Source organism: Heloderma suspectum, chromosome 11 (genome assembly GCF_057233095.1).
Source record: "Heloderma suspectum isolate Gila_16-S chromosome 11, 16-S_ref, whole genome shotgun sequence".
Lineage (NCBI taxonomy): Eukaryota > Metazoa > Chordata > Lepidosauria > Squamata > Helodermatidae > Heloderma > Heloderma suspectum.
The window spans coordinates 18466309-18481951 of NC_139468.1; the positions used below are offsets into that span (position 1 = coordinate 18466309).

The following is a 15643-nucleotide window of genomic DNA, read 5'->3' on the forward strand; positions in this document are numbered from 1 at the left end:
TGGGATGGCAGATCCTGTCCAAGAGAGCATTTAGGGTGACCAAATGCAAATGGGGGTGGGCAGATAGGCAACAGGGCTCCCGTCCAGTGGACTTTTTTCAAATTGGCTTGAGGGCCATCAGGATTTCAATGCTATTTGGGAGTGGGGGACAGGTGGGAGAGAAAGAAAAACTCTTTGATGCACAGAGTTGTAGAAATAAGAACTAAGGGTAAACTGGGCATGTTTAGCCTTGAGAAGAGAAGACAGGGGGGAGATACGGTAGTGCTCTTCAAGTACTTGAAAGGTTGTCACAGAGAGGAAGGCCAGGATCTCTTCTCGATCATCCCAGGGTGCAGGACACGGAATAATGGGCTCAAGTTACAGGAAGCCAGATTCCAGCTGAGCATCAGGAAAATCTTCCTGGCTGTTAGAGCAATACCACAATGGAACCAGTTCCCTAGGGAGGTGGTGGGCTCTCCCACACTGGAGGCATTCAAGGTGAGGCTGGACAGCCATCTGTCAGGGATGCTCTGACTTGGATTCCTTTACTGAGCAGGGGGTTGGACTCAATGGTCTTCTAGGCCCCTTCCAACCCTACTATTCTATGATTCTATGATAACTGCTAATTATATTATTATCTATTTAAGTGGTGGGGAACATTTGGCCCTCCAAATGTTTCTGGACTACATTGCCTGTCATTCCTTAGCATTAGCCATGTGGGCTAGAGCAAATGGGAACTGGAGCCCAAAAACATCTGGAGAGTCTAAGCTTCCCCATCCTGCCCACTAGATTTGTATCTTCTACTTCCTCCAAGGAGATCAGGGTAATTATCATTTTATTTTATCCTCACAATAGTCCAGTGAGGTGGGCTAGACTAGGCAAAGCCAAGAGAGAATGACTGAAGGTCATGCATTGGGTGGCCTGACTGAATGGTGTCTGAACCCAGGTTGCCCTGGTCCACTTCTGACAGTGTGTCCATTACAGCACACCAGCTCTCTTTCTTATATGGTTATTATAAATACTTTGGCACGTGAATCCGCATGTCATGTCTACAATACCTATAGATCAGCCTCTCCCAGCCTGGTGCCTTCCATATGCAACTCCACAATATGTGGCGGTGCTGGCTGGGAATGATGGGAGTTGCAATCCAACACATCTGGAGGACCCCAGGTTAGGGAAGTCTCCTGTAGATGGCTTTGTTTCCCTTTTGGGGAGGGGGCTTTAGGAACAAATTCCTTGAGCAAGAAGGTGCATTTTGTGAAACTAGGGTTTCATGCTGTACCTTCATGAACATCTGTCTTAATCCTCTGTTTTAGAAGCTTGACATCCTGGTTAGCCTTCCCCACCCTGGGCCCTCCAAATGCATTGGATTACAATTCCCATAATCCCCCAGCTAGCCATGCTGTCCTAGCTTTTTCAAGCAGTCATATGCAAAAGCACACCTATATTTCAGACAGGAGAGAGGGAAAGGTTGCAATCAGTTGGGACAGCAGACCCTTTCTCCCCCATTACATCTCAAGATTGTGATCATGCAGACACCATGATTTCAATCTCAAGTCAGCTTCCCTCCAACCCCACCCCCAGCCCCTTTTTGTAACATCTTGCCTTTCAGAGATCTGGAAAGCTTGAAAGCTTGTACATTTTTGTGACCTTTTTGTGGCCTAATAAAGGAATTACATGAATTATAAAGTATTTTGTATACTGAAGAGGGCAAGAGCCATGCATTTCAATGAGGCTTGCATACATCCTGTCTAGCTTGGCTCAAGGTTCCCACGGGAGCCGATTTGAAGCAGTTGTACCTATGAGTCAAGTCCTGTGAAGCAAAGTCAAGTCCAATGAAGCAGGATGGCAAGGTCAGACCAGGCAGGGTCTGTCAGGACCATGGACAGCTCTATGTTGACTGGCGCTCAGTCAGGATAAGCTGTTGTCTCAGCAACATGCAGAAGTCTTCTGAGGCTTTATGGAAGCTGGCTGATCTGAGCCTGCTGTTAACCCTACCAGCTCTGATTTTGCAGCTGCTGGCTCCTCTAGCATAAGACTGGTGAGGCCTGCATGGGTGGGGCGGGCTTTGAGTCTGAAGAGTCTGGTAAAGCCATGTCCTCTGGCCCAGATGATGGCTCATTGGATGATGCCTCCTCTACCTCGGAGCCCTCCTCTGAGTCACAGGGGGATGGCAGAGAACAAAACAGTATAGGAGAACCCATTTGTCAGACTGCTGTGCTGTGCCCAGCTCTGCCTAAGTTAGATATGATCCAGTATAGACACTAATGCTTCCCACCACATGAATCTGGGTACAGTAGTGAACCTCCTCGCCTCTACCCTATGCACTTCTCCTACCTCAGATGCCATTGGACACATGGGCATAATATCCTTATAAGTCATACATGTGTAGAAGCCAAACACACACACGGGCCTCAGTAGAATGGTCAGTTCTTAGATTTTATCTAATATGTTGATCGGGTCAGGCATGCTCATTTGGTGGGGAGGGAACCCGTGCTCTCACTCCCCACCACATGTAGGGGATTGAATCTAGCTAAAGTTGTTTAACCAGAGCCAGAAGTGGGATATGTGCCTACAACGTGAGCAGTGGTGGTTCTTTCAAATGGCCTTTGTGAAAAACAAAAGTTCCCGTTTGGACTCCAGCCTTCGTGCTTTCGCTGTGTGGGATTGCTCTTCTCAGTTTTGTAGCTGAAAACAGCATCCTTCCTGCTTTAGTGGCGAGATACAAGTGAGTGCTTTTGGGGAGGCTAATTATCCATCAATGTGAGACTTAAAGAGACAGAAATGGGTTGTTTGAGCCTCTGCCAAATAAGCTATAAGGCATTACCCATCGCTAGTGAGTTCAGGAGTCCTGCCAAAAAATAAAAATAAAAGTGGCAACCCTGGATCTCCCAGCAGCCTTTTGGGTCTGGCCTTAAGTGTTCCACCTCTAACAAAGGAGAGTTTGGCCCTAAACCTTGTAGGTATGTACTCCTAGCTAAGGTCTCTGTGCTGTATCTTTAAATTCTGAAGTGCACTGTGGGAGATTTCTCCCATCCAGTAGCCCCCTTTCACCTTTCATTTGCCCCCTCACACATTTGCCCCCTCATCACAGGACTGGTGGAGAACAGGTGGGAGAAGTTGCAGTTGCTTCATCTCCCACTGCATAGATGATCCCCAGGTTGCAGCCCAGCTGGGGCAAGGCAGCTATGGAAGCATGCAGGGGCTGGGCCTCTTCACCGACAATTCCAGACCCCTCCCTGAATTTTCAGGATTTATTAAATAAAAACGAAAATCCCCACTCAGCCATGAAGCTCTGTGGGAGAGTTAGGGCCAGTCACCATCTCTCAACCCACCCTACCTAACAGGGTCATTGTGAGGAAAAATGGGTGTCTGCAAAGGAGGGAAGAGGAAGAACCATGTAAGCCACCCTGAGCTCTTTAAAGGAAGGTTGGGACAAAAATTTGAATAACTAATACAAATAAATAGCACTTCTATTTCTGGAGGTCTAATTGTTGTACGCAATTACTCACTAAGAAATAACCTTGCTCCTGGCTTCCAGTATCCTGCCCAATGCGTGCAAAGGCAGTGGGATAACCAACAACCAGTAGACCTTTATTTTTCAATTTTATCAAACTACTTAAATAATTTAATATTAAATTTTATTTAATATGTCATGGAATTTCATAACTTCAAACCTATTAGGCTACCTGTTTTAACGTTCTGTGCTCCGCAACGATTCCACAGCCCCGCAGACCCCCTGGTTGCAAAATGTCTGGCTATGGGCCCGTGAGCCACCTTCCTCTTCGTTTTGGAAGTCTCGCGTTCGGTCCTGCATGTGTCTGCTGCTGAGATGGTGACTGCTGTGCCAAGGCAGGGTAACTTTCTGTGGTGAACTCTTTGCAGTTCATCAGGTGGCAGAGCGTGTGGAGGCTCTGGGTCAGTTTGTGATGAAGACACGAAGGACGCTTAAAGGCCACGGCAATAAGGTGCTCTGCATGGACTGGTGCAAAGATAAAAGAAGAATCGTCAGCTCTTCCCAGGTAAAGAGATGCTTTTTGATGCTGCTTACTCAGCAGGAGCTACCTAGAGCAGGGTAGGCAGCTACCTAGATCAGCTAGGCAGCTACCTAGAGCAGGGTAGGCAGAAGGGAGATCTCTGGCTGATTTGCAGTAGATCCCCAAAGTTTTCTGACTCCCATTTGTTTAACAGCAGCAGTTAAGGAAAGGCTTCTGCCCTTCACCCTTCTGAATTAGGCTGCTGAGATGGAAAAAAGCTTGGGGGGTGGGAACCAGGAGTGGATTTTTATGTGACTCAACTGCAATCACAGTTAAGGTACTGAAAACAAATTCCTGGGCTGTGCATGTGCTCAAAGGCATGGTTCTTCTTTATGAGAGTATGTTCCCTGCACCGCCTGAGTCGCTATTTTGCATCTGGCTCGGGTTGGTGGCAGTGGAGGCTGGTGGCTCCAATGTCGGTGGGGCAGTGAATCCGCTCTGGGTTTCAGTCAGAACCAGTCAGAACTCTAGAGGAGCTAGCCAAGGTGTGAAGCACCTTTAGAGTTCTGACTGGTTCTGACTGAAACCCAGAGCAGATTCGCTACCCCACTGACTTTGGAGCCACTGGCCTCCACTATTTGGCGGACCTTGGCATTCTAATAAAAAACCCAGACTAGATCCTGCAAGCCTGAAGTCTGCCCACCCATGATCTAGAGGATTTGTTCCTGAGTTCCTATGGCGAATGCTTTTGCCCTCCTGGCTACAGCAGTTAGCTTTGCACCATTTCTCTGCTCCTGTACCTTTTTAGCAAGCAGCCCAGCAGGCAGCTGAAGCTTTTATTGCTGGAAAAAGCTCCACCTGTCTAATTTTTGAGTGTTGGGACTGTTATTAGAGGCACAGAAGGAAAGCCAGAAAAAAAAAGCTTGCCAACTTCCCAAGCTGTGTCAGATGTTTGCTGGTGAATGTTCTTGAGGCGAAAGAGAAGCTTCCAGGAGTCTTGAAATGTTCCTCAAAGCCACAGCGTTTACCTTTTTCACACCTTACAGACATTTAATGACCTCTGCAATGACTTTCTGGAGTGCATTGAATCCTAGAGTATTGCCCTCAGTCAACATGTTGTGATCTGATAATTTGACTCCTTGCTCACCTGACATGTAGGACTTCCTTTCCCATCACATACTCCCTTTCACTTGTTTCCCTTTTCTATCTTTGTCTAACTTGGTATTACCTTCGTGCTTATCCTACTGAAGACAAATACTGGATTTTCTGTAATTCTACAGAGGTTAAAGACTGTAACAACACAGACATAATTTAATTATTAGAAGATTCTTTTGTTTGATACATTTGTATCAGATGATATACCTGCTTTTCAAAACTCTACATTTTTGTTCTAGTTTTTCTTATAATTCTTCTCTTTCATTTCTGTTTTTGTTTTATTTTTGTTGTCATAAACATTTTAAATAAATCAGTGATATTCTACCTATTTCACGCCAGTTTGTGGCCCCTCTTGGGTATTGTTCTGATGCCATTTTTTATAGTATCTACTTGTTTTTTCCTGGGACTGTGATCCCAGCCTCTTGGGGCTTATGTTGTGAATGTCATGCCGTGCCATGACGTCACAACACCACACAGCCAATCAGACTTGCGTACGTGAAGATGTCATGAAGATACTTCAGAAATCTGGGTGTGTAAAGACATCATGAAGCCAATTCAAAGTGAGGGCAATGTTTCTTTCCCTCTTTCTGCATTGGCTTTGCCTCTGTTCACAGCCCACCCCTCCTAAGAATAATGGAAAGGGGAGTGTTTTTTTCAGGTCAAAAGTTTTCATGAAAAGGACCCTGTCCAAAAGAACTGGTGGAGAATGTGTAGGCAGGATCTCTAGGTTTATAGACCTGGACAGGATCCCTAGGTTGTGGTGTGGCAATATATTTTCAAGCTGACTTCCATAGCGTGTCCTTGCAAGGGCCTAGATTCATATAGGCCTAATGGATCTGATATGGCCTTTGATAGTGTCAACACCATTAGCATAATTTAAATAACATATTTCTGCAGATACCTTGCTGTTATAGGCATGATGGGGAAACTGAACATGAGTAGAAGGAACTAACTGCAGTAAGTTTTCAGAATATGCTTCCATGTTTCAGAAATTCATCATTTCTCTTTGTCTGTTACAGGATGGGAAGGTGATTGTTTGGGATGCCTTCACTACCAATAAGGTGAGCTATTTTTGCAGCTGATTTCCCACAAGGTCTTAAGAAGACTAAATGGATGTGTTTGATATGGGAAGGGAAAGAGAAAGGTCTGAGGTGGTGGGGACAGGTGGCTCCAGTGTCAGTGGCCATGGGGATGGCTCCTTTGGAGTTCTGACTGGTTCTGACTGAAACCCGGATCAGATTCACCGCCCCACTGATCTTAGGATAGAATCCAACTGAAGTCCTACTTAGTGTAGACCCATTGAAATAAATGGGACATAAGTTAGTCATGACTAACTTAAGTCCCATTTGTTTCAATGGGCCTACTTTAAAATAGGAGTTCAGTTGGATTCTACCCTTAGTGCCCTACCCTGTCTTCCACTGCATTTTTGTTGAAGGGCAGGGACCCACAAATTCTGGCTGGTCTCTGTGCTCACCATTGATGCTGCATTTCCTGGAAGGTTGGAGGGGTGGGGCCTTTTCTCTGACGTCATGCTGGGCTTTCGAGGTGCTTGGAGTGAGGCAAGGAAGCCCCCATTTCCTCCCCCGTCCAGAGCTGGGGAAGTGTATATGTGTGTGTGCGGGGAGGCAGTCATTCCTGTTGTGCTCCCAGCACCTTCAGATCCCAGAACAATTATACGGATGAGCCCACATCCAAGCTGGAGTGGGCGTTAATGGGGTGCATTCGTTTGAGAAATGAATGTAAAACTACACAAATGTGCAAACTGCAACGAATGTAGGCCCCTCTGTCTTCGTTCCTTGTTTTCTTGCTTTCGTTGTAGTTTCTTGTATTAGTTTCACATAGGAGGCTTTGCATTGCAAAAGGGTGCATTCCTCAACACCCTGTACAAAGCCCAAAGGGAGGGGAGTGTCAAGGTGGACACTGAGCCCATAGAATCCCAGAGTAGTTCTGATTCTGAGGAAGAGCAGTCGCTCATGGGAGAGGAGCGTGCTCCTCTTTCCCAGGGCCAACAGCTGATGGAGATTCCTCCCACTGGCATTCTTAGCTTAGATAGCAGTCCAGGGAGTGACAGAGCGCAGGAAGCAGACTTGATGGACGCGCGACGCCGACGCAGAGAGCAGTGCCAAATGGAGGGCGCAGAAAGGAGGCATAGTGCCCGGTTGGCACGCAAACAACGGCTGTGCCCAGAGGCTCCAAGGGAAAAGGGGAGGGGCTCTCCCTAGTCCTTAAGTTCAGGGGTCTGCCAGTAATTCCCTTTCAAACGGGGACCAACTGTTCCAACGTAGGGCATAGGTACTCTGCTGCTCAGATCTAGTTGCTAACGGTAGAGTTGTTAAGTTGTAAAAGAAGAATAAAGCTTTGAAAGGAATCCCTTTGTCTGTGTCTGGACTTGGCTACTGGATTAGACTGAGAGAGACCTCCAAGGAGCCCTTGACAGGGAGGGAGGAACTGAGAAAGCTGGGACATGCCAGCCCTGCAATCTGAAACAAAGAAACATTAGTTCAGCGTCTGCAAAAAACCTCTGACGATGACATTGGATCTTGGATCGCTTGTCTCCATATTCGCCCCATTCTGAATCCTCCCCTCACAGTGGGCATGGGGAGGGTTTCTTTCTAGATGTACCTGTTCATCTCTGCAATGTCACTTGCTTGTATTTCTAGAGCACTAGAAATTATGCTGCTGAGTCTGTGTACCCTTTCTTAACTGCCTATGCAATGGAGACCATTTTCCCAATCTGCCTGAAACTTGGCAGGTCTAATTCTTTAGAAGTCTAGTAGGACATCTGAAAATGTCACACCATTTAAAGCTTATTAGCAAGGGAATACAGTACAGGGTGTGGCTCAGTTGAAAGTAATGGGAAGCTTATAGGATGTCATGCTTTTAAAAACTGCATACCAATGGGGTCTCTTTGTCTAATCTGTCTGACATTTGGCAGAACGTAGGCTCCTGGGGAGCCATAGAACGTGTGTAAATTTCATGCCATTTGGATGGAAAACACCAAAGGTATAGGCAGAAGTACAAAGGGTAGTTTGCCACTGAAATCGATATAAAAACAAACCCTAAAATAAAACGACAATGAAGCTGACAGCAACTAATATGAAAAGAAACTAACAAACATGAAAATAATGTGAAACTAAATGGAGGTGACCTTCAGAAACTAAAACTAAGTGGAAGATTTTCAAGTGAACACTCCTAGTTGGGGGCTTGTCCTTGTCCCAGAGCTTCATGCCCACCAGAAAGTCTGGGGAATGCATGCCGCGGTGACTGAAGCAAGCAACTTTGTTGACTGCTGTTGAAGGAAATAATTTCTGAGAAATGAAATACTTGATAGTGTAAATTTATATGGTTCTTGGGTTACCAGCTTGCCACGTAGAGAATCTACATTTACATTTACAGGGCTTAATGGGATTGCTTCAGTTATACTGATACTATGTATTGATTTATTGACATTTTTCCGCACATTTTTATTGCCTTTAAATATTACATGTCCCAAAGAAAAAAGAGATCTAGAACAACGTACTAAACAGCCATCCTATACTAAGTTTGCTTTTCCTTATACTAACAAAAACGAGTTACCAGTCATTATAAGTTGTTGACTGTTCCATGATTGTTTAAATCAGTTCCATTGTTGGTCATACGTACTACAAGACCTCTCTCCCTGACTCGCTCTATTAATCCAAGTTAATATATTTAGAACTTCAAAATCCCATAGCAAAGATACCACTCTCTAATCTTTGGGATTCCATTAGCTCTCCAGTGCTTTGCTTATACTGCTGCAGTGGTGACATTATGTTATCGACATTTGTAATTGTAAATTGTTTGTATTAGGCTTGATTTGGGTTTTGTTGCTGCCCAGGTTTGTTGGGTGTGTTGTAAGCTGCTTTGGTTACAATGTTGTAAGAAAAACTGCATGCAGGTGGATGGATAAATGAGGCAGCAGGATGGGTTCTCCCCTGCTGCTCTGCCACCTGCTCATTTCTTCCTGGGTTTTGTTACTCCCCCTCTTCCCCCACCTGCTATGGGGCAAACTTAAAATCCCCCTGGGCTATAAGAGATGGATGAGTGACGGGACCTGGGGGAACAGTGAAGGTGGTACAGCAGTGGCAACCTTTCCTAGTGCATTAAAGGTAAAAAGCGATGCCCAGGGTTTCATCCTGGCAACACTATATAAAGATGTACCACATCCCATCCTCTGTGGAAAAGGGAAATTCCATGTTAGGGATATTTATTTATTCATTTATTTATTACATTTCTATACTGCCCAACAGCCAGGGCTCTCTGGGCAGTTCACAACAATTAAAACCATAAAATGCTACATGACAAAACACAATCTAAAACTTTAAATGTTTAAAAGTACCACATAAAACCAAAGTAGAATTGAGCAGCAGTTACAGCCCAGAGAAAGTCTGGGTGAAAAGGTGTTTTTTTTAGGAGGCTGGTGTACATAATTAATTGGGAAACGAATTGAGAATAAAACTTCCAATATCATACTGCCCTCATACAGATCTGTGGTGCGACCACACTTGGAATACTGGGTACAGTTCTGGTCACCACACCTAAAAAAAGACATCTCCACTATGAGGGAAGGTTACAACAGCTGGGATTGTTTACCTTGGAGAAAAGGCAAGTAAGGGGAGACATGAGAGAGGTGTACAAAATTATGCATGGTGTGAAGAAACTGGATAGGGAGACATTTTTCTCCCTCACTCATAATGCTAGAACCCAATGGGGTCATCCCATGAAGCTGATTGGTGGGAGATTCAGGACAGATAAAAGAAAGGACTTCTTCACACAGCGCATAGTTGAACTATGGAATTCTCCACCACAGGATGTAGTGATGGCCACCAAGTTGGATGGCTTTAAAAGGGGGTTGGACAAATTCCTGGAGGAGAAGGCTATCAGTGGCTACTAGTCCTGATGGCTATGTGCTGCCTCCAGTACCAGAGGCAGTAGGCCTATGTACACCAGTTGCTGGGGAACATGGCCAAGGGGGTACTGTTGCACACATGTCCTGCTTGTGGGTTTCCTATGGACAGCTAGTTGGCTGCTGTATGAACAGAATGCTGGACTAGATGGACTCTTGGTCTGATCCAGCAGGGCTCTTCTGATGTTCTTATGTCTGATGTGGCACAATTGCCTTTGAGTCAAGACTTCCAGCACTATTCTGAAAAGGCTAAAAGGCAGTAGGGGTGTGTGCAAGATAGGCCATCTTACACACACTACAGGGCAGCGCTCTTCGACCTGGAGCCGTCCAGATGTTTTGGACCACAACTCCCCAAAATTCTGACCTTTAGCCATGCTGGCTGGGGAGATTGGGAGTTGAAGTCCAAAACATCTGGAAGGCACCCGGTTGGGGAAGGCGGCTCCATTCTGACTGGTTGCCCGAGAATGCAAGCGTGGCTCTATCACCATGTTTTCTGTGGCTCAGAAAAGAAATTCAGTAGCTTGGAAGGCTTTGAGGGGAAGGGAGATATTTTAGGGAGCAGGGGGTTGACAGGGAGGGTATTTTGGGGAGGGCTAGCAGAGAGGGGTGTGATTTTTTGAGGCTCTAACTGCCTCAGGAAAAAGGAGCCAAATTATTTCTCAGTTTGGGGAAAATAACTGTTCATTTCTGAAGGCTGTTAATCTGCTGTATCTACTTTAAGTTTCATCACAGAATTGGTATCCGAGCACTACACAAAGAGCATTTCCTCTCCTGCTTTTCCACTGCATAACCTCTAGGTGGCACTGCGGTACAGTGAAATAACACAAATATACTAATTCTTTCTTTTGCTTTCACATATCACATTTTCCCTGCTCTAAAAAAACTCGCCAAAAGTGCTCGTTAGACACAGAAATGAAACTGGAGGGTCATGTCATCATCTAAGGAACCCATTAACAACTGTGAGTAGGGAATGACAAGTGCACAATAAATGCCTCCTGTAGAAAAGCTCTGAGTCAAACAGGGGCAAACTTGCCCATCTCTGGTACTAAGGTAGAAGGGCAAAAGGGCTGGCAATATATGCCACATTGATATGTCCCTCTTGAGTTGCAGTCAGGATTGCACCATGAATTGTGGTCATCTCCCATTTTTCTATAATAAAATCAGGTGGAAGTAGGTTCACTGCCTTAATTTCATTTAGAAATGTGGTGGGGATCTGCAAATCGGCTTGTGAGATGCAAGGAACATTTTGTGTTTCAGGAACATGCTGTGACGATGCCTTGTACCTGGGTGATGGCATGTGCCTATGCCCCATCAGGATGCGCCATTGCCTGTGGGTAAGTGGAAACCCCTTAATTAAAGGAATTTGGACATTCTTGTTTTGACCTAGATCAAACCTTTGTTCTTCTATGGAAAAGCAGCAAGATTTATACGATATGATTTTTAAAAATATACATTATATATATAAATGTATAGGCATGTTTTCTGTCACGTAGGAATGTATGGTTTTTGTAAATTCTGTTCTGTCTGTGTTTCATGGATTGTCAGGTACCTTTCGTTCCATCGTCCACTAATTGACAGAATCGAATTTTTTCCAATTTCCTGCAAATGCGCACATCCCACCCAAAATATGCACTTTCATGCTTTAGCCAATGGGGAAAATGCGCATTTTCAGCTGTTTTTTGGTATTATTTTGCGTATTTTTCTACAACTAAATTTGCATAAAATTCTGAAAAGTAAAAAAATGGTCTGCAAGTCTTTGGAATTTGTGTGACTTGGGAGAAGCTGACCCGCTGCAGCATCTGCGGGTTGGATTCATAGAAATCCAAACTCATTTGATTCCTTTGTGGATTTCTCTGACATCCCTACCTGGATCTCAAAGCAGATTTTAACAAAAATAATAAAATCAATCCCATTTAAGAACACCAAAACAGACATTTAAAACATTACAAAAATAGCAGGAGATCTCTAGGAAGGGAATTCCACAACGCTGGTGCTGCCACAGAGAAAGCCCTGTTTCTAGCAGAGGTCAATTTCACCTCTGACAGAAGCATCACCTGAAGCAATGCATATCTAGCAGACTCATGGAGAAGCAGCCTTCCCCAACCTGGTCCCCACCAGATGTTTTGCACTACAACTCCCATCATTCCTGATCATTGGCTATGCTGGCTATGGCTGATGGGAGGTGCATGTCAAAAACATCAGGAGGACACCAGGTTAGGGAAAGCTGCCCTAAGGTATCCCAGACCCAGGCTGTTTAGTGCTTTAAAGGTCACAATCAGGTCCTTCAGGTTGGTCCAGAAGTAAACTGGTAAGCGTATTACATGGCCCCTGGAACTAGCTCTGGACAGACCTGCTAACACATTCTGGACCAGCTAAAGCTTCTGGATTGTCTTCAAAGGTAGTCCTATGCAGAGCACACTGGAGTAGTCAAGTCAAGAGATTATTGTTTGTTTTATTTACATTTACAATATTTACTTATTACATTTCTATACCGCCCAATAGCTAAAGCTTTCTGATAAAACACAATACAAAACCTTTAACACTGAGAGATTTGAAACAGTTTATAAACAAGTAAAAAAAAAAAGACATTAAAACTACCAGAACTTGATACAAATTAAAATGCCCCATTATATACTGTCAAATGCCTGGGAGTAGATATACCATTCTACATCCAATAACATATCCAAATGGTGAACAATAGAAGGGGAAAAATCATCATTAATCATCAATGAAATACAGAATTAAAACCGTTAAAGCATGCAAAACAACAGACAGATCCTAATCTCCAGAAGAGGGTGCATCTGGTGTACCAGACAAAGCTGGTAAAAAGTGTTCCTAGGACACGTCTTGTAGGGGTTGCATTTTTTTCATGAGACGCCTCCCTCCCCCAATTTCAGCTCAGACCTTGGCTAGACGTTACCTCATCCCATCCCACACAGCTCCACCGCTTCTTCAGGTAGTGAAGATGAGTAGGAAATGGAGGCTTTCCCTGTCAATCTGATTTCCCCAGGTGAACAACAGAACAAAACTTTACAGGAAATGGGAAATCTGCCATTGCAGTGCGGAGTGAAGAACAGCAGAATGGTGGGTTCTCTGGGGGCATCGTGCAGCTAGTGCTTCCATGGTCTCTTTCTTTTACTGTTTTTTAAAAACTCTAGTGGTCTGGACAACAAGTGCTCTGTATATCCACTGACATTTGAGAAAAATGAGAATATGGCAGCCAAGAAGAAATCGGTCGCCATGCACACCAACTACCTGTCAGCTTGCAGCTTCACTAACTCAGATATGCAGGTAAGCACATTCAAGTCTTGGTTGCTGATAGCTGAGAAAGGGCAGTGCTGCAGCAGAGACCTGCAGAGTCCGTGGGGACACAGTGCCGGCATTTTTTTTAATTAGTGGGGACGCTGACATCATCTGCCCCTGCCCCAGAATTCCCCATTCCCTCCGAGCTTAGCTGAATTTCTCACAGTAGTCGGGGGTTTGGGTGGAGTTGGGTGGAGGGCCGGCCCAAGATATTTTGCTGCCTGAAGCGAGAGATAAAATGGCACCCCCTCCCATTCCACATACAAAAACTGAATGGACTGGTAATTGAACCTTCCTTCAACACTGGCGGTGGGACAGCATCCCCCCCAATCCCGCCCCTGCTGACATCATCTGCCCCTGCCCCAGAATTCCTTGCTCCCTCCGAGCATAGCTGAATTTCTCACAGTAGATGGCAGAGGGTGGGGGCAGGGCCAGCCCAAGATATTTTGCTGCCTGAGGCGAGGGACAAAATGGCAGCCCCTCCCATTCCACATACAAAAACTGACTGGATTAGTAGTTGAAGCTTTCTTCAACACTGGCTGTGGCACAGCATCTCCCGCCCGTCCCCTGCCCAGTCCCCCGAAGGCAGCAGGCTAACTTAGGCAGGGCGGAGGAGGGCGCGTTGTCCACAGGTCTCTTCTCCAACATCTTGTTGCCACCTCCCACCATCTGCCACCTGAGGCAACTGCCTCACCCTGCCTTATGGTAGGGCTGCCCCTGCAGGGGGTGGGAGGATTAATTTTCCCAACAACAATATATTTTTCCTGTTGTAATCAAAAGTATTTTATGGCTTGGTCTTGAATGGGCATTTAAGACCCACTTGCTTTACAAAAGAGCTGCTCCTGGTGGAGATGAAAACTGTCATGATGTGCACCTGCACCTCTGAGTATGGGTGCTCACAGATGGGCCTGTGAATAGGAGAAGGACCCATTCTTTAGCTCAAAGTGAGCTCTGTTCCCTCTTCCCTGCTTTCACTCTTGTAAAGACACACATACAACCTGTGGATCAAGCCGTGATCGTCTCTCAAAATTACACCTCTTCTTGAAAGTGTTTAAGCAGAGGTTAGACAACCATCTGTCAGAGGTGCTGTAGTTGAAAGATCCTGCACTGAGCAGGGGGTTGGACTAGATGACCTCAAGGTCCCATCGAGTAGAGGCTGGTGGCTCCGATTTCGGTGGGGCTGTGAATCCATTCCAGGTTTCAGTCAGAACCAACCAGAACTCTAAAGGAGCTAACCAAGGTGCTGTAGGGTTCAGCACCTTGGATAGCTCCTTTAGAGTTCAGGGACACCAGCCTCCGCTGGTCCCATCCAACTCTAAAATTCTATTCTTTTTAAAAAAATATTTTTAATTGAGTTTTAATCAGATATTTTCAATGTAATCAGTGAGCACATACAATAGTCTAACAAAACACAAACATTACATAGGAAATTCAATTACAGTCAACTGGGATCACAGGAGTTTCAATGTATTAGGGCACAATCGTATGCCTACAACTCCCAGCATTCCCCAGCCAGCGTTGTAGGCCTTTTCTCTATCTAAACATGCATAGGATTATGCCCTTAGTAACCTTATATTTATCCACAATAGTTCTTCAGGGGTTTTAAGATTTAGTTATACTTATCTAAATGTATCTCTCCATATCTATCCAAGACACAACGGTGGTTTCCTCTGGGAACCTTGGTTGTCATGCTCGCCTGCCGCTCCAGGTTTCAGGTGGGCCGTCTGCTTTGTTCTTTTCCTCCCCCAACTCCAGGTGCCTGGTCTGTTAATCCAGCCCAATGGATGTTTGTTTGCTTTAAGGAAAAGTATTTTAACACTGTTGTAAAACGTTTTTTAAATGCTGTTTGGGGAACAGGGAAGAGTATGTTGGTTTTGTGACTGACACAAGGGCCGCCTAATCTCTGCTGTGAAAGCAAGGGTGGAGGTCGTTTCATAATTGTCATGAGGGCTGGCCGATCAGCACCATGCGAATCTTGCTTCTGTTGAAAGTCAGAAGAGCAGGTTCCCTCAGGAGCCTAATTTGGGTAAGAAAGCCATACTTGCGTCAAAACTTTGGTGAGCACGCTTCCACAGTCTGCAGTATGGAGCCACAAGAGGCATACTCCACATTTGGCAGAGCAATACTAGGAGATTATGACAGGCAGTGGAGATGTAGGATTGATTGATTGATTGATTGCACTTCTATACCACCCAGTAGCTGAAGCTGTCTGGGTGCTTCACAACAGTTAAAACCACAGCATACATAACACAATACAACATAAAATGTAAAAGTTCAAAAACTACAGTATAAAAGTACCGACCAA

At 45.1% G+C, this 15643-nt stretch overlaps 1 protein-coding gene across 5 annotated transcripts in view; it reads left to right on the forward strand.

Annotated features, from left to right (window-relative positions):
• The window catches only part of GNB5 (G protein subunit beta 5), a 37854-nt gene that overhangs the window by 754 nt on the left and 21457 nt on the right, over positions 1 to 15643 (forward strand). For all 5 annotated transcript variants that reach the window (XR_014785341.1, XR_014785342.1, XR_014785343.1 and 2 more), the window contains exons 2-5: positions 3865 to 4001; positions 6131 to 6172; positions 11293 to 11369; positions 13194 to 13326. Coding sequence is in view for 1 of the 5 variants with exons in the window: in XM_084817074.1 (XP_084673200.1) it covers positions 3865 to 4001; positions 6131 to 6172; positions 11293 to 11369; positions 13194 to 13326 (389 nt within the window). In the remaining 4 variants the exon portion in view is untranslated. The remainder of the gene's footprint in view (positions 1 to 3864; positions 4002 to 6130; positions 6173 to 11292; positions 11370 to 13193; positions 13327 to 15643) is intronic.